This window comes from Myxine glutinosa, chromosome 9 (assembly GCF_964187855.1).
Source record: "Myxine glutinosa chromosome 9, kmMyxGlut1.1, whole genome shotgun sequence".
Lineage (NCBI taxonomy): Eukaryota > Metazoa > Chordata > Myxini > Myxiniformes > Myxinidae > Myxine > Myxine glutinosa.
In genome coordinates, this window is record NC_136269.1 from 23772048 (window position 1) to 23791563 (window position 19516).

General features: G+C 42.2%; 2 protein-coding genes across 3 annotated transcripts in view; both read right to left on the bottom strand.

Moving 5' to 3' along the window:
- The window catches only part of SDE2 (spliceosome associated SDE2), a 41094-nt gene extending 33003 nt beyond the window's left edge, over positions 1–8091 (bottom strand). The window contains exons 1-2 of one of the 2 annotated variants that reach the window (XM_068129447.2): positions 7825–8091; positions 2029–2146 (exon numbers count right to left, since the gene is read on the bottom strand). In XM_068129447.2, coding sequence (XP_067985548.1) covers positions 2029–2146; positions 7825–7947 — 241 coding nt within the window. In that variant the 5' untranslated portion in view covers positions 7948–8091. The remainder of the gene's footprint in view (positions 1–2028; positions 2147–7824) is intronic. The other variant, XM_078784197.1, reaches the window with a different exon arrangement.
- A 6083-nt stretch (positions 8092–14174) lies between these two features.
- Positions 14175–19516, bottom strand: part of LOC137411810 (neutral amino acid transporter A-like) — a 272303-nt gene continuing 266961 nt past the window's right edge. Inside the window, exons 6-8 of the mRNA XM_078784196.1 lie at positions 18867–19061; positions 18297–18431; positions 14175–15693 (exon numbers count right to left, since the gene is read on the bottom strand). Of these exons, the coding sequence (XP_078640322.1) occupies positions 15480–15693; positions 18297–18431; positions 18867–19061 (544 nt within the window). The 3' untranslated portion in view covers positions 14175–15479. The remainder of the gene's footprint in view (positions 15694–18296; positions 18432–18866; positions 19062–19516) is intronic.

Genomic DNA, 19516 nt, shown 5'->3' on the forward strand with positions numbered 1-19516 from the left:
CCTTGTGCTATTGACTACCTGTCCTTCCCTGCCATCAATCCCTGTGTAAGTCAGCCTTGTCCCGTTTGTCTGTGGTCTGTCTGGGATAAAATAAGAGTGTATTTAAGTGCCCATCTCTTCTGTGTCTTTTACCTCACTCTACCTTGTAATCTACCCCTTTTCTCCACCACTAATTATATCCTCCTCCGGAGGTCTTGAGAACTGTACCCCTTGCGTCGTTTCATCTATCCCAGTCGTTGTGTCCTTTCCATCATTGATTTAGCGTAGCGCGATTTGGCCAACGTTCGAGTGGAATCGGGTGAGTTGGGGAAGAATCGGGGGAACTGTTAGGTCGCGGTGGACCATCCGCTCGGCCCATCATAACATCTAATCCGCGATCCGTAACAATATGAATGAATGAATGAATGATCGTTTTAAGGCCATTTTTCCCCGCTAGAGTGGGGGTTGGCCTTGCAGGCACCATGACCTCATGGGGCCCTGTTTGAGGCAATGTTTTTATGGCCGGATGCCCTTCCTGATGCCAACCCTTAGTCACCTCTTACGATGTGCAGGGATACAGTGTACCTATTCTAAACTGGGGTACACACCGTGATCATTCATCCCAGCAAGCTGGTACTCAATTTGCCGACCTCGGAAGGATGACAGGCTGAGTCAACCACCCTGGTGTTAATTCAGCGATCGACCGGGATTCGAACTCAGGATCCGAGGATCCCAAGCTAGTGCCCTAACCGCTAAGCCAACACCAGGCTGGTCACTAAATTCAACCACCAAGTATTTTTGAAGTCAACATAGGCCGAATTTCTAAAATCCTCCATTTTCATCCGATAAAGTTGAAATTTTAAGAGGATTTGCATACCAGGTCATTGAATTCAACCACCAATTATTTTTGAGGTCAACATAGGCCAACAACGTATTTTAGAGATTTTGCAAGTATCGTGCTATGCACGACATATTTCTTGTTTGTTTGTCTGTTTGTCACTCGCCTACAGGTCACAATTCTAAACCAATAGTCATGAAACTTTACCAAGTTGTAGAGGTCGTCACAACTGAGAAGCCTATTGATTTTGCGGTCAATGGTCATCTTGAGGTCGAACTTCTAAAATTGTCATTTTTCATCGGATTGAATTTAAAGTTGAACAGCATTTGCATATTGAGTCACTGAATTGGGAAACCAACTATTTTAGAGAAAGACTAACTGGATTGCAAATTTCTTCATGCATCCGTACGAATCAAGTGGTCCATTTGAAACCAAGCGACTAACTGGATTGAAAATACATTTACTTCTTCATGCAGCTGTATGAATCAAATTGGCGCCCCTTTATATGAACATTTCTAGAGCATTACTTGGTTCCTCCTCAGAACACAAGGGTAGTCCAGCATGCACACGAGATTTTTTGAATGTCCTCTATTTTCTATCGTCTGGCATGTTCTATGAGCTATGGAATGTCCCTTCTTTTCTATACTTTGCCACATGACACCTTTCATATAAAGAGGCCTTTTCTATGCCCCTCGCATTTTTTCCCAAGTTATATTTTTTATGAAACCTCACACACACCTTAGGGCACCCGCTAGGACCCCAAAAGGTTCCATAGAAAGTTTGTCAGGGCTAGCCCCAAAACCGAAGGAGTAGTTCGGAGGTGGACGGACAGTCATCATTTATTATGTAGATATCCACTTTTTGACCTCAGCTCACATCACACATTTTATAGATCAAACGATATAATGTTTATTTTGCAGCAGACTCATGAACTTTTGGGAAAGTAAAGAAAAGGTCATGTTTTAAGAACCTTGAAATCCAATTCTGGTTGATTTAGCAGAATGTTTTCCACACAAATGTTTTGACTTGATTTCTGCATAGTTTAGGCCAAAATCGCTTGAGACTGAAACCTCAATTAGCATGTGAATTGTGACCATCAGGATATTCATGTGAATTTTACCTCCCCTTTCCTCCCCAATCGGTGATCACTTTGAATGAAACAATTCCAGAACAATTCGCAACATGGGGAGAAAATCCTCCCTTTCTCTTACCTCCCTTTCCACCAAGCAATCGAGCCTGCAAATAGTACACTTTCCCTGGACATGCCACCTCCATATCTTCCACCCGCCTTCCATCTTGTGAAACCCAAAAGTCTTCAATTTGCGAACCCTATGAAAACAAAATAATGGAAGACTCAGAACAACATCTAACAGTATCGGTGATACCAAGCTAAATGAGGGTAGCAGCAATGCATAGGGCTGACAAGGATGGCCGAGAGGTACGCGCACACACCTCTAAACTGTCTGGCCTGGGTTTGAATCCCAAACCAGCTATAAACTGTCATTCCAGTTTTTAAACAGGCAGGGCGATTTATTCATCAGTGTGTGCCATCCCTCGGATGTCCGTTTAACGTCCATCCGGTCTGCCGATATTCGTTGGCAAACGTTAAAGATGCCTCCTTCCTCATTCGTGAAGAGTAGGTGAGCTATCACCGGCACCCAGAACAAAATCCCAATTCCTGTCCTAACCAGCAGAAGGCGTTGCATCAGCGGCACATCTGTATCCTCAGTCAATGATGCTACCCAGCAGCCTTGTGCGACATACGAACGAAGAAGCAATGGATCCGATTACAGCCCCGCAAAACCCCGGTAAACTTGCAGCAATGTAAATGTTGTTTGCATGGTCAACCTGATGAAAGACAAAAAAACATAGCTCTGAACTTTGACTTGAAGAAAATCAAAATCAAAATCGAAATCACCACAGGTCCATGTCATGGGTTTGGTACCCCTTTCGTAAGGATTGACCCATGGGTACTCTGGAAAACCATCAAATATAGCAAGCGTTATGCATATTTGGTACAGTATTTAAAAATTTAAACATCACCGATATATCTCGTTTTTAGCCCTGTGCAGAACGGTACAGTACGGTTATGGATTAATTAAATCAGGATCCCACACCAAAATTGTGGTGCGCTTTTTATGGTCAATCGATAATATAATCTTGCTGGAGGTGCAAATAAAGTCAAAAAACACAATGGCATAAAATTATGATTTAATAATAATAACAATGCGAACACAGCAAAGTAAACAAGCATTCTGAGTATTGCGCTGCAATACATGTCCCCTACCAAAGTTCAAAGTGCCATAACTTTGTCAAAAATGATCGAATATGCAAATTTATGCACGGTTGATGCTGGTTTTAAAACTTGATCCGAGGTATGCTGAGACACGTGTGTCACGCCTCGCCTCGTTGATAAGCCCGCAAGGTCGCTCCGTGGAGTGGCCTGCACGTATTGCACTGTGTGAATTATATAAATTATTACCAACTCACGGTCTGAGGTACTAGCGATTCAAGAGATATCCATTTTTTTTTATGGCACATTGGAGAAGCCAATGTGAGGTTTCTTCTTCCTCAGCTTGTCACAACTCTGTCAAAATGCGATCGAGTTAAAAAAGTCAGAATTTGACCAAATCTGTTTTATTCGTTTGTTAATATACCTCAGCTATTGACAAATCTTAAATTAGAATTTTATTTGAGGTTAAAATGACCGCGACAGGTCGTGTCCAACGATGCTTTCAGTCTGTACACGTGATAAATAATTAAATCCGCACACTTGACGCCTCTTCTTCTTCACGCAACAACAACTTATAGCTTCCAGACCGTACATCCAATCATCTTGAAATTTTGCACACTTGTTACTCTTCATGGCGTCTACTATAGTATGACGTTTCACGTCGATCAATAAAGCGATTCAAGAGATATCCATTTTAAAAATATTTTCGTTTAATTAACGATATCTGCCAAACCACGTGAGCTATCGCAAATTCCAAAAGGACATTTTAGTAGACTGACATGCGGAACAGATCTGTGAAGTTTCCCCTCGATTGGATCAAAAATGAGGGAGGGGCTCGGTTTTAAAGGTTCATGCTTAAAAACGTCATAACTCTGAAACCATGTGACGCATGACGTCATGCTCGCTGACTTTTTTTGTTCGTCATGGGTATGCGATCCTGCCTGCAAAGTTTGGCCTCGATCTGTTCAGCCGTTGGAGAAAAAGGGGTTTTCGTGTTTTCACGAAAAACAATATGGCGCCCGAACCACGTGACCTGTGACGTCATAATTAGCATTCAAATATTCTACAGACCGAGTCCCTCCTGTGGTGAAAATTTGATCTCAATCGGTCCTATTATTGCAGAGAAAATCTTTTTTAAAGGAAATTAAAACTTAAAATGGCACCGAGTTAAGGATCATCAGAATTATCAGAATTACCAAAGTTCAAAGTGCATAACTTTGTCAAAAATGATCGAAACGTCGTGAAGTTCGAACTTGATCTGTAACTTATGAGGAAACGATGTGCCAAGTTTGAAATCATTAGCATTAAGCGTTTAGAAAAAAAGTCCGGAAAACTGTTCTTTGCGTGACGGATGGACAGACTGACGGACTGACGGACGGAGGGACGGCGTGCAAACCTATAGTCCCTTCCGGTGTACACCGGTAGGGGACTAATAATAAAAGAAAAGACTACAGAAACCTGACGACATGCTTAACTAGACAAGGACAATTTCAACTGTCAAGACACATTCCTGCACACAATTAGGTAAAGTGATCATCCCTAGTTGTGCCGTATTTTGAGTTTGAAGCAAAAAGTGCTTTTGACAGAGATTACAAGTTGTTCCAGTTGCTAAAAGTGAAATTAAAATAAATAAAACTGGAACGGCACAGAGCTTCGATGTCGCAACGTCGACCGATATGCCTCCGCCTACATTATTACATCATTATACATTGTTATGTGAAGTTAGGCGAGGTTAAATGTTAGGTGTGGTTAGGTTAAGGTGTGCGTGCGTGTTTGTTATCTCCATATGCGGGATTCAGTTGGTGGAACAGAGTCCTTCCAGGTCTCGAAATATCCACCTCCATTTTGGTAATTATGGATCACGATTATGGGTTATGGATCACGATCATGGACCGTTTTGTGAAGTTTTCTGGCTCTCAATTTTTTTTTTTTTCCAGGGGCTCTTTGGTGTATCGTCAAAAGATGACTTGCCGGTCGTGCCACCTCTCTCTGGCCTGGGATGGAGAAGACCAGGAGCTGTGTTGAATAAATTAGTTCCAAAGACAGTAAAGGCTGAACTGAGAACGGCAGCTTTGATGGGACGAGATGGTGGTCGGTGTCGTGTCGTTTGACGTGCGTTTGGGCGGCCTGGTTCTGGGGTTTGGTGGAACTTGTAGGCCACATGCTCCCGGGATGAAATACCTGGGCTTTGATGGACCTCCTCCTGTCGAGCTCTGTCCGCTGAGGATGTGAGAGAACTAGGTGAGATCGAGGATTCATGCCAACGAGGTGAGATCAGAGTGCACGGCGGCTTTGGTGGGGCCGAGGGCCGTGCAAGTGGTGCCCAAAGTCTGGGAGGCGGCCTGGCCTGGCAGCTTGCTGGGTTTCTCCAACCTCATCATGCTGAGAGCAAAAACCCAGGATTTGGCAACTCCTTTTATGCCATGTTATGCCTGTGGGGAACCGAGCTCCGTGAGATCCAATAACATTCGACTAAAACAGCTTCTGGGCGGCTTTGGTATGGGCTAAGGAAAAGGCACCCGTGGCTTGATGGGTTTTGCCGACCAACCCTTTGAGGACACACGCGTGTACAGGGAGGGGGGGGGGGCTGAGATTTGGTGGACCCGAGAGAATTGGGGGGGGGGGGGAAGACACTGAACTCACAGATTGACTGACACACACACACACTGACACACACACACACACTGACACACACACACTGACACACACACACTGACACACACACACTGACACACACACACTGACACACACACACTGACACACACACACTGACACACACACACTGACACACACACACACACACACACACACACACACACACACACACACACACACACACACACACACACACACACACACACACACACACACACACACACACACACACACACACACACACACACACACACACACACCTTAATCGTGTGAGTGATAATGTGTCTCAACGCTCCTCAATTTGGGGGAGTTGGTGGTGGCAGGAGAGGAGGAATCCCCAAAACAGCAAAGACTCAAAATACAGTTGTTGGGGTAATCTACACCTCGGACTGTTACTCTACAAGCGCTCCTCTCGGAGATTATCCACATAATCATTATTATTACCTTCGCAAAAGCGGAAGGTTATGTTTTGATCGCTGTGTATTTATTTGTACTAGGGCATGCCCGTACTATATATATATCTAAAATTATATCCCCCCCCCTATTTACATGAAATGGTTTGGTCCAAAGCGAACGGCTTGCGAGTGGTGACAATCCCCCCCCCCTCTATTTACATGCAATGGTTCGGTCCAAAGCGAACGGCTTCCGGAGTTTGGTAAAGAAATCGCCATCGCGTACACAAACGCGCAGGAAAGCGAATGAATCGCAAATTCGTTTTTATTAGTTGTAAAACATAATGCCCAATTATTCAATTAGCGCCAACGTATTTTGGCTGTTTGCAATTTAATCGCAAGGCAAAGTAGAAAGAGAAGAGGGAAAAAAAGAAAAGCCTTGCCTTGCTGCAAACAGCTGCTGCAAACAACAACAACAGGGAAGGCTGCACTGTCCGGAAGTTGGCATATCGCAGTTACGATTATTTTAGTGTTAATGGCCAATTATTCAATTAGCGCCAACGTATTTTGGCTGTTTGCAATTTAATCGCAAGGAAAAGTAGAAAGAGAAGAGGGAAAAAAAGAAAAGCCTTGCATTAACGCATTAACGCTTGCATTGCATTAACGGTTCGGCACACGTGATAGCTCGCTGCTCTCTGATTGGTTGAAGCGTTTTTTGGACATAGCTCGGTAGGTACTTGTCCGATTAATTTCAAACCTTGAAAAGGCACATCCTCGGGTCCCCAGCAATATACCTGGCAAGTTTCAAGTATATCGGACCCGTGGTTGTCGAGAAACAGCGGTCACAGACAAACACACAGACACACAGACACACAGACACACAGACACACAGACAGACACACAGAGATTACTGGAATTATAGATAGATGTCTGTGTGTGTGTATGTTAATCGCATAACTCAAAAAGTATTCAACCGAATTGCATGAAATTTGGTGGGATGATTGGTTATTATACGGGACACATTTGATTAGATTTTGGGAAACAGATTTGCTCAAATTCTGACTATTTTTAACTCGATCGTATTTCACTCAAAGTTATGAGCGACTGAAGAAGATGTCCATCCAGGACGTCATCACTATAACGCGATCTCCCGCGATCATTTCAACCTCAAAAAAAATTATAATTGCAGATTTGTCAAGAGATGAGGCATATTAACAAACGAATGAAACAGATTTGCTCAAATTCTGACTATTTTTAACTCGATCGTATTTCACTCAAAGTTATGAGCGACTGAAGAAGAGGATGTCCATCCAAGACGTCATCACTATAACGCGATCTCCCGCAATCATTTCAACCTCAAATGAAATTCAAATTGCAGATTTGTCAATCGGGGAGGCATATTAACAGACGAATGAAACAGATTTGCTCAAATTCTGATTTTTAAAAATCGATCGCATTTCACATAAAGTTTCACATCGCATACACTCCCATGCCAAGTACAGAACAGTAGCTGCGGCGAAGGTATGCGCTCTACCGAGTGCCCGGATTCTAGTTATTGATATTATTATTACACGGAAGGAAAAGGTAGTCCTGTTAAAACATTGGGCCTGAACCACTTCAGCATCGACAACCGCAATCAATATCTCATCTGCTGCCTGTGAAACCCTGGGACGACAGTTTATTTACATTCCTCAGAAACAGCACAAAGTAATTTAATCAAACCTTACCTCCTTGTCCTGGACATGTCGTTTAAGTTGTCCAACTGTGGCTCCGTTGGGCAAGTAAAGCGGAGTAGCCACCGCACCAAACCACGCTACCCACACTTCATGTGTGGATGATTTACTATCCATCTTAGCGTTAACTACAAGTCTATAACGATCACCAAGTGTTAACTATAAGTCTGTAACGATCACCTTGTGTTATTACTTCTGAGTTCCGTCCTCGGCCAAAACAATCACTACTGTCGAACGCCTGCCCCTGTCGCAAAGCATTGTGGGACTTTCTTCTTCTTTATATAATATTTGTATAATATTCTTCTCAAAATTTGCTTTATGAATCCTCTTCTTCTTTTATCCAATGCGCTTTGTTTTATTACTCTTTTTTTATTTATTCTCCCTTTAGCTTTTCTGTCCTCCTCTTCTTTAACGCCTTTCGACTTCTTCTTCTTCTTTATTGATGCCAACACACCTTCTCCTTTTAATCCGATCCGCATTATTCTTCTTTTGACATCAACGGCGTGTTCAGAGTCGCTTGAGTTGATGCACTAATCTCCATACAAAGTGGATAGAATACCGAACGTTGCGTGGTTGAGTGATCTTGAAACCACCGGAAGCGCGCCATCCGCCATATTGCTTCACCCACGACACGCGATCCCGGATGCGTCAATACACGTCTGCAATATACACACCACTTGCACCATTGACATCGGGCCAAAAACGATATATACTATATAGTATATAATAGCATGATATTTCAAAAAGTGTTGGACGATTTATGACAAAACTTGGTGGATGAGTTGGTTGACAAGCCTTGACATCGAGCTCCCACCTCATAAGTGATATCCCTCCATACACAATCTTCCCATCTCAACTGCTGCCTACCTCTTTTGTCCCATTCAACCTCTGTAATAATGGTCTGCCTCTGTCTCCCCCAAAATGGAAATGTCAGCAATATAGACACTAACGTGTGGAATGTCCTGCAGAAGGGTGTCCATACTGCTCTGGAAGATGGAGGGTGATGAGTCATGTTCTTCACTCTGCCTAATCCAGTTGTGGGATGCTGATATCCCAATGTGACAAATCTCAGTCCATTGCAGCTTGAGCACCTCCAGCCAGTCCCGCCCTACGAGACTTGGGCCAACGCCATCCACGATCATGAGAGGTATGGTGGATCTCTGGCCACCATATTGAACATCAACATCAATAGTTCCAACAACTTTGATCAGCTTCCCTGTGTAAGTGCGTAGAACAACCCCCAGATTTATGCACCACTGGAGATTGAGACCGAATGTCTTTGAAAGACTTGGCACTCATCACTGAAATGGAGGCTCCTGTGTCAACCTGCATTTTGACATTTTACCATGTTTGTCAAATTCTGCTACCCGGGGGTGAATTCCCCTATTCCCAGAACTGAAAATACACATGAAATAAACGTCGTCCAAAACCTCCCCATCATCGCCTTCAGAATCATGTTGCACTACATTCGTCTTTTACAAATTTGCTTACCAGACCTCTTTTTCTTTCTAAAGGCATTGGCAATATGCCCGACACATTGGCAGTAATTGCACTCAGCATCGTTAAACAGACATTTGTCTGCTTCTTCGTGTTCGTTCGTATGCAGCACAAGGCTGCGGCGTAGCATCATTGGTTGATGGCGTGCCATTTTCCTCTGCTGTTTCGGGTGGAAATTTGGAATTTGGCCAGGGTGCCGGGGCCATAACTCCCCTACTCTTCGCTGAGGACAGCAGGGGATCTTTAGCATCCACCTACTAATGGTGGTAGCTGGGATGTCCATCAGAGGGACATCACACAAATTGATGAGTCGCCCTGCCTGTGAAACACTGGGACGACAATTTTTAGCTGGGTCGAGATTCAAACCCAGGCTAGACAGCTTAGAGGTGAGTGTGCGTACCTCTAGGCCATCCTATCAGGTGAAAGTAATGTACTGCAACATCAGGAAAATCCTGTGTAATTTACATTTACATTTTGTCCCTTGCTTCTGTGTTGGGTGTTGCAGTTACGACGGTTGCCAGTACTGGGACTACTCCTGGACTGCTGGTTATAGACCTGAACGTTATGTACTTATTGTAACCTCCTTTGGGATTTACTTATTATTGTAACTTATTGTATTAAATTTATTATTGTTACTTATTGTAACTTCCTTCCTCTTTGGGAAAAAGCAGAGGCATTCATTCCCTGAATATCATGTGAAGTATATCATGTGTGCAATGTGCATGCATCAATTGATTTTCCCAAATCCAAATCCCTTTGACAACTACATAGATTCTACCAGCACTCGCATCAGCAGTAATCCCATTCCCCTATTTGCGCACTCGTGTAAGCCCACGTCCCATCTTCCGGCATTAATTGGTTTACATTCAAGATCCCATGGTGCATCATAAGATCATAAGGCAACATCTTTTTCTAATTCCAGTAAAAGTGAGACTTGATTTTAACTTTTTGTGAATGTGTACCCCCATCCCCTCCAAAAAGTGTAGTTGGTGTTTTTCCTGAGCAAGCTGGCCACAAAATTAATATGACGTCCATAATTGTTTTAATAGGACGAGTGAAGGACTTGTCATTTGTATTCCAGTGGTTTGCCCAGAAGTAGGTCCAGTACTGCCCAAAACAGTTTGTTGGTAAGGGTGACACTGGGTGGTTTGTCGTTGCATTCCCAGCAGGAGTTAGAGCAGGAAATTTGAATTTGGCCATGGTGCCGGTGATGGCTTGTCTACTCTTCGTGAAGGGCACCATGGGATCTTGAATAAACCACCTAAAGGTGGTTTATTCAAGATCCTAAAGGTGGTTTATTCAAGATCCCATGGTGCCCTTCACGAAGAGTAGACAAGCCATCACCGGCACCATGGCCAAATTCAAATTTCCTGCTCTAACTCCTGCTGGGAATGCAACGACAAACCACCCAGTGTCACCCTTACCAACAAACTGTTTTGGGCAGTACTGGACCTACTTCTGGGCAAACCACTGGAATACAAATGACAAGTCCTTCACTCGTCCTATTAAAACAATTATGGACGTCATATTAATTTTGTGGCCAGCTTGCTCAGGAAAAGCACCAACTACACTTTTTGGAGGGGATGGGGGTACACATTCACAAAAAGTTAAAATCAAGTCTCACTTTTACTGGAATTAGAAAAAGATGTTGCCTTACAAGTCAGTGGCAAACAGGAATCCCAGACAAAATGATAGAAACTCAACATACCAAGAAGTTCCCAACATTAAAACAATTTTTTCAGTGCAAAATATCATGCCAATGACAAGTTTCATTTGCTCTGCACTTGTTACAAAAAAATTTGGACATTAAATAAATCCAAAGAAAAATGAAGCAGTTTCCAAAAATGAGAAATTATACGTTTTACTATCTGGCCAGGTCATCTGGCCAGGTCATCTGACAAACTTCCTAACATAAGGCAAAACTAAAAATACATTGAAACCCCCACACTCCCTCCCCACAAAGAAAAACAGCAACCTCACATTCCTTTTTTATTTTTATTTTTATTTTTTTTTGTATACAAGATCGAGGCTCGTGAAAGAGCGAACATTAATCACACAGAAAGACAAACAGACACATAAAACAAATAACATCGGGAGCGGTAGACAAGATGGGGAGAGAGGGGGAAGGACACAAACACAACATTTGAGAGCAGGGACCGAGAGACATGGAGACATCGAGAGATCTGTGGGAGGGAGAGGGCTTTGCGGGGGAGGCATGTGAAGGGGGGGGGGGGGGGGTGGGAGAGGTATAAACATATGGACACTGCCAGGATTTCCAGGAAAGAAGTTGGAATTTCAAACAAGGTGGATCTGGGGTGAATTACCGGGGGTAGAAAAGATCAAGGTTATTGATGGGGGAAGATAAGAGATGGTGGTGAACAGCTGTTTTAAAGACCTGGAGGGAGGAGAGGGATTGAAGGGAGTGTGGGAGTTTGTTCCAGAGGCGGGAGAAAAGAGGAATGAAAGAGTGAAGGTGAGCAGAGAGCCGAGATTTCGGCAGTTTAACCATCAGAGGGTTGCTGGCAGATCTTGTGCGACCTGTAGGAATATTTGGGGGACAGAGCACAGAGAGAGCTGGGGGAGCAAGGCCGGAGAGGCTTTGCTTTTCTTTTAAAGAAATGATATCAATAGAATTGAAAACGTGTAAACAGGTTCGTATAAACCAAAAACATTTGAGCCTTCAAGTTTTGGAGAATATATATTACATTTACATGCTGAACAACACTGGGTAATGAAATAAAATCAGTACATTTTAAAGGGCACATGGTATGAAGCTACTTGTGGTGCTTTGGATTCCACTGGTAATCGTTATTTCTTTTTCGTTTGAACAATATTGGAAAAGTAAATCAAGTTTCCACATTGCGAAAGGTTTTCCAAAATTTTGCAGAACCGTGTCCGACAAGGACCTCCTCGGACGACATGGCGATGAGCGCATAGTTCAAAATATGCAATGCTCTTAAGGTAAGAGCAAGTTGTCGACATTCGCTTAAGATAAAATGACAAGAGGCAATGAATATACTGGCACATCAGATAACCTTAGCAAAACGAATCCTGAGCTACAAGGATGACGTCATTTTGTCTATGTTCGTTCTTGTTACTCAGAATTGCAGCGTTTACAGCTCGTGGGGGATGGTGGTGATATCATGAAAGTTTCACATATACACAATGATATTCACACATGTACAGTCAGACCCACATTTAAAAGCAGCGCCTAACCCTTTTGTGCCCGTGTCCTACATATAGTACGCCTAAAGAAAATGTTCTCCCAGTAATTCTCATTACAGAAAAAGGATGGCCAATGTGTCTGATCAGAGGAGACGTACAAGTTTCTTTTTCTAAGAGAAGTTTCTTGCACTATATATTTTGGAATGATTCTGCAATACTACAGTAGTATTACCGGGCACAAAAGGGTTAAAGAAAAGAAAGCTGGTACAGAATTGGAAAAGCTATTGACTTTCCCAAGTTAAACAAAATATAAAATGCCAGTGAAAAACGACACGAGAAACTACCAGGGTATCCAAAATATAAAATAGCACTTGTACTTAAAGTCGCTGCTCAACAAAATCAACTCAAAAGGTCTATATGTAACTTTCCACGAGCTTTCCACTGAAGCTAATGGAAAAAAAAGTCAGTTGTGTTGGAATTTGGTCGACAAAAATGAATTGCCAATTACAGCTTCATTACTTTTGCTACTGGAGAAGTTTTGTAACACAAACGTCAAATTGTAACAATAATCTTCATGCTACATGCCTTTTAAAAACCAGCTGTGATGTGGTTGTACTTTAATGCTCCAAAATTGTACCTTGCACATCAGGTTTGAATAGTTATTTTTTACCAAACACTTAAAGAGCAAAAAAAGAGCATTCATTCATTTTCATTCACTTAAAGAGCGAATTAAAGTTTCAGGTCACATAAAAAAGTAAAAACTGCTGATGAAAAATTGTACAAAACAGAAAAAAATAAAAATAAAAATAATCACATCCAAATTGACGTGATACATCTACACTGAAGTTTCGTTGCATCCAGGTCAAAGTAAATGACATTATTATGGAGTCCATACAACACGTGCATTTTAGCAATGCCCAAAGAATGAAAAAGAGGCGTCCAAACACAGACAGAAATAACAATAGTAATTTAAAAAAAATTATGCGGTCATGAAAACCCACTTCTAAAATGACAGCTTATCTATATGGCTATATTTATTTATTATTGGTACATTTATTTATGAGGTACAAAATGTCAAGCATCATTTGCTACCTTGTTAAAAAATTTGGAGGAAAATAAAGCTTACATTCAAGTGGACCGATTGTAATGAAATTCATTTTTTTTCAAGTTGCTAATTTCTTGACATCTTTCTTGTGTGGCGGCAGGGTTTTTTTTTTTTTTTTTTTCTTGTGTGGCGGCAGGATGGCATAGACGTATGCGCACTCGCCTCTGAGCTGTGTAGCCTGGGTTTGAATCTTGGCCCAGCCAAACTGTCACCACCAAACTGCAGGGCAAGGCATCGATGTGTGGTGTGCACCATTCTTCAGATGGATGTTAAACCGGAAATCCCTTTGTTGGTTTTAGTTGGTGCACGTTAAAAATACCTGATGGTGTCCTGGGCAAAGAGTAATCGAGCAATCGCTGGCACCCTGACAAAATTCAATATTCCCGCACAATAGTTGAGAATATCTTGCATCTGAGTGGCAACCAGTCCAAGGCAGTAACACGAGCCAAGAAAGTGCTCCAGCAGAACAGTCTTAAGTACCAATTTTAAAAATAATAATAATTTAAATAGATATATATATACATATATATATATATATATATATAAATAATAAAAACTTAACACAAACATTGTAATGGGAGTTTAACTTCCAAATCATATTATACACCTGTTAAAAATTAAGCATGTCGACAAAATAATGCTGTTTGCAGGGGAAAAAAAATACTGAATAAAATTCAAATTTTCTTTTCCAGACAAATTGAAGAACCCTCCATGCACAAGTTATTTTCCATTCATCATTAGGCCAAGGCAATTTTGCATACCAAGCAAGGTAGGAGTATCAGGACATAAACTAAACTTTCATTTGGTCAAGGTTTAGAGAAGGTAACATTACTGTTTCATACTTCCATTGGCGGACTATGGTACTCAGGCGGAGAAGCCCAAAGATGGCAAATCAGGATGACCAATGCTGGAATGTCCAACGATGAAATTGGGATGTGGCTTCTATCAAACTTATCAGCATATTGGTTTGCAAACAAACAAACCAATGAGGCAAAACAAAGACAGGCCTCAATATGGACTACCCAGGGCGACCTTTAACATAGAAAATGCAGCTCTGATCAGACTTGTCCGACATTACTTTTGCCACGAGCAGTGTTGCGGTACGAATGGAATCTCCCTCAGACGTCATCAACAAGAACTGTCTAGAACCGACTTCGTGCTGCACATTATAAAGCTGAGCAGTTCTCACACAAGAACAAAAAGCAGCCCACTTGGTACATTGCCAAGCAAGTCAACACTGGAATTTTGCATTCTGGAGGAAGATCCATTGGTCTAATGAGAGCCAATTTATCCTGCATGCAATTGATGGATCCTTTCTACCCCCATTAACCCTGCCCAAGCCCACCTCTTTCCAAGTTTCTTTCCAGAAAGTTTGCGGTTGTATACATCTTGTTCACCCTGTGTATCATTCTTCCCCACATCACATATTTCTCCAAATCTCCCTCTATTTTATCCCTCAACCCAGCTGTTGCTGTTCCCACCTCTCGTTCTACTGTTCCTTTTGTTCTGTTACGTCCTGATCCATTCAGCATTCTAGCTCCTCCAGAAACCTCAACATTCTAAAAAAAAATAAAAAAATTAAACCTCTGAATTTGTCTCAAATCTGTCAAACATGCATATCAATACTGTATATGCTTTCATTTTATATAAACGTTCGTGTCCGAATAATTTTCGCGGTTATTCCTCGGATCCAGAACAATGCTGCCCAAGCTCAACTTCCTCCCCCCGCCCCCCCCCCCCCCCCATCCCATGTGTATATTAGAATTTAAGAGGAAGATAGATTACAAACATGAGCTGCAACCGGTGGGAAAAATTTTGTAAGGTTTTCATGCACAGTTGTACTTCAGCATTCCAGTAAAACTTGACCAAAATCCAGTGTTCTCTACAATTTTTCTTCACGCTGTTCCGTGGCCTTTCCTTGGGTAAGAAGTGGTTGACCCTCTGACAGCTGCCTCGGCTCTGCTTGAGCATTCACCTCCTGCAGCTCTTGTTCAGCCACCGATGCCCATTGCTTGGCGTAACGCTTGTTCAGCACATCGAGGATACCGGCCCCAAACGCATCACCTTCCACATTCACCACTGTGTTTGGCCGGTCTCTGTGGGCCAGCAATGCTCCGATCAAACAAATGCCACCTGCCAAGGCTTATGTTCAAATGTCAAAATAATAAAGGCAACCATTTTGGCTTACCTTCAAAATATTTAATGATTTAATTAAGGTAATCTACTTTTTACAAACTACAACCCTTTATTTATATGCATTGTATATTTGTTTAATCTAAGCAAGAATAGCATGTGAGAGGTGAGAGTAGCAATATTCCAATCCAAATCCATCAAGATGAATGCTGTACAAGACTAAAATTGCACTCAGCACACAGTCGCCTAGCCCGTTCATTCTGAACAAAAATACCATCGTTAACTGACCACTCCACTATTATGGTCCATATACCAATATAATCCATGCATCCTATTATGTCATAGTTTTTTGGCATGAGATATGTATGTCATAAATTCAATTATTACCTCATCGTCCTTCTGAAACAAAGTTTCAGATTTTTCAGATATATACAGGGAGGTGTGACGATTTTCAGAAAACTCGTACACAGTTATTTTTAGTTGAATTTCAATTTTTATATTTTTTAAAGACTACATATATAATTCCATTTAATACACTAACAAAGACATTTTAAAAATGTAATTCATGTTTCACCATGCTGGAATATTATATGGCTGGAATACCACTTCACCGATGACGTCATCATTATCACCCGATATACCCAATGGGGAGTTGATGACATGTGCCAAGTTTCAAAAAAATTTCGTTGACTGGATGACAGGTAGAATGGTACAATGGTTATTGCATCAGAACCAAGTCGTGGGAAGTAAATGGGACTGGGATGAAAATGGGAGCAGGTAGAGACAGGTGTACAAAAAATAAAACGAGCAAGAAGGAAAAACTAGTTTCACAAGTATAGAATGGATTGAACATTTTACCATGTCAAGATAGTAAGTTATTGTGGTATACAAAAGCTAGCCCAACACCAAGATAATCCCTGGTGTTGGGCTAGCGGCTAGGGTGCCGGCTTAGGATCCAAGGATCCTGGGTTCGAATCCCGGTCGATCTCTGAATTAACGCCAGGGGGGTTGACTCAGCCCGTCATCCTTCCGAGGTCGGCTAATTGAGTACCAGTTCACTGGTAATTCCCTGTTTGTCGTTAAAGGCGGCAAAAAGGGTTGGCGTCAGGAAGGGCATCCGGCCGTAAAACATTGCTTCAAATAGGGGACCGAAAAACAACAACAACCACGGTTCCCGAAAAAGGCCAACCCCCGCTTTGCGGGGTAAAATGGCCTCTAAAGGTGGTTATATTAAGATAGTAAGTTACCAGTGTGAGGGAATGGGTACGTGTAACCCCATTACTACTACAAGACACACTCAACTTCAAGTGTCCATCGCTTCGTGTTTGATCAAAATAAGAAGGAACTAGAATGGCACTAGGTAGAGCGCATACCTACGCCAGGTTGAACAGTTTACGTTTTGTATACCACTGATAGGCCAGATCTGGATTCAGACCTGAACCAAAATCTAATCGGCTTGTTCTGGTCACCTAACCAACTCATCCACCTAGTTTAGTCATAACTTGTCCATAACTTCTTTTTTTTAATATCATGCTATGTATCGTTATTCTCCCGATCTCTCAATGGTGAAGAATCACTCATGAAAATTAAATAATTCTCGTATCCGAATCCATATTCAGATTTTCACCAAAATCGAATCGATTAGTCTTCATCACAAACCCAACCAGTCCACCAAGTTTCGTCCAAATCTGTCCATAACTTTTTGAGCTATCGTGCTATATATGGTTTTTAGCCCAATCACTCAATGGTGAAGAAGAAGAAAGAACCCCCTTTAGAGGCCATTTTTCCCCACAGAGCAGGGGTTGGCCTTTTTTGGGCACCGTGGTCCCCTTTTTGAAGCAATGTTTTATGGTTGGATGCCCTTCCTGCCACCAACCCTGTTAGTCGCCTCTTGCGACACACAGGGAATTTGAACTGGTACTCAATTTGCCGACCTCAGAAGGATGGCAGGCTGAGTCAACCCCCCTGGCGTTAATTCAGCGATCAATCAGGATTTGAACCCAGGATTCTAGGATCCCAAGCCGGCACTCTAACCGCTAAGCCAATACCAGGCTCTTTAAATAACTTTAAAAATTCTTTGATCTGGATCCGGATTCGAATCATCACCAAAATTGAATCACTTCTTCCTTGTCAAATGCGCAACCTCTTCACCAAGTTTCGTCTGAATCCGTCCACAACTTTTTGAGATATCCTCCTATGTATCGTCTTTGGCCCTATCTACCAATGGTGAATAATCACTTAAATTCTAGTAGCCGGATCCGAATCCGGATCTTCACCAAAATTTAATCATTTCGTCCTTGTCAAATACACTACATCTCTGCCAAATCTCGTCCGAATCCGTCCGCAACTTTTTGAGATATTTTGTTCACAAACGGAAAGACAAACGGACAAACAGACGGACAGGGGTGAAAACAACCTCCATCCACCTTTGGTGGCGGAGGTAACAAACAGGAGTGAAAACATAACCTCCATCCACCCTCAGTGGCGGAGACAACAAGCTGCTTGTTTACATAAATAAGACAGTTCCTCAAAATCAAACTTGGGGAGGCAGAAATTATGTACTCACATGAGCCAATCCACAGCAAGAATCAGAGAAATGTCCTTTGTAGGGAGGCCTGTAGCTTCAAGAATGACTGCCAAAGTCAGTACAGCACCAGCTGGAATCCCTGCTGCACCCACACTTGACGCTGTAGCGGTTACCCTGCACAAGGTCGCAAAACTTGCACTCAAAATCCAGTAACAGCTAAGCCAAAGTCTAAGTACAGCACATGCAATTAACAATTGCAGAAACACTATGTTATTGTTAACTTGTAGCAAATTTCTGTATATAAGGATCTAAAGTGGGAAAGACTTTAAAAAAAAAAAAAAAAAAAAAAAAAAGTGGGAAAGACTGATGGTACTTAAAGCTAATCAATCATTCGAGTTGGTTTGATGAAGGGAAAACAAAAGAAATGACAGCGGAACCTCGTTTCACATGATGGTGATCACACTACAATCATTTTTTCGGTTTTAAAATTACTTGTTTATCTTGTCTGCCATTGGAGACCAACACCTTCACAGAGATGAGTATCTGCTGCACATTTATGGTAATCTGTTTTAATCGTATCTCAATGCGTTTTACACAAGGAACCCTTACAGGATGGTGAAAATCTGCCCAAAGGTGAGAGTCACATCATTGAGGTAGGCGATGAAAACCGTGGCAACCGTCTGGAAAAGGGCGGCACCGTCCATGTTGACGGTTGCCCCGATAGGCAAGATGAAGCGACTGATCGTCTTGTCAACACCGTTTACTTCCTCCACGTGTTTAATCATCAGGGGCAACGTGGCAGAACTGGGAACGAGAAAATGATCAAGATCGATGAATCGGAGGACACCCTGGTCAACACATACCTCAAACACCTGAATAAACACTTTGGCTCATTTATGAATGGTCAAAACCCCCGACAGTTCTCATTCATACACACACATCTGCACCACTCTTGGTATGTACGGCTTTCACTTGGCAGCTTTCAGAATCCGGCTTACACTGGGTTTGTGAGTACCAGTCTCGCTGGAACACTGTTTTAGTGACTTATGGCGAACACGTTGAAACCTGGCAGCACTTCCTACGGTCCTTGTGCATATTGTTATGTTTGTGGGGGTAGGAATGGAAATAGGTAAGATGTTTAATCTAAACAAGAATAGCATGTGAGAGGTGAGAGTAGCAATATTCCAATCCAAATCCATCAAGATGAATGCTGTACAAGACTAAAATTGCACTCAACACACAGTCGCCTAGCCCGTTCA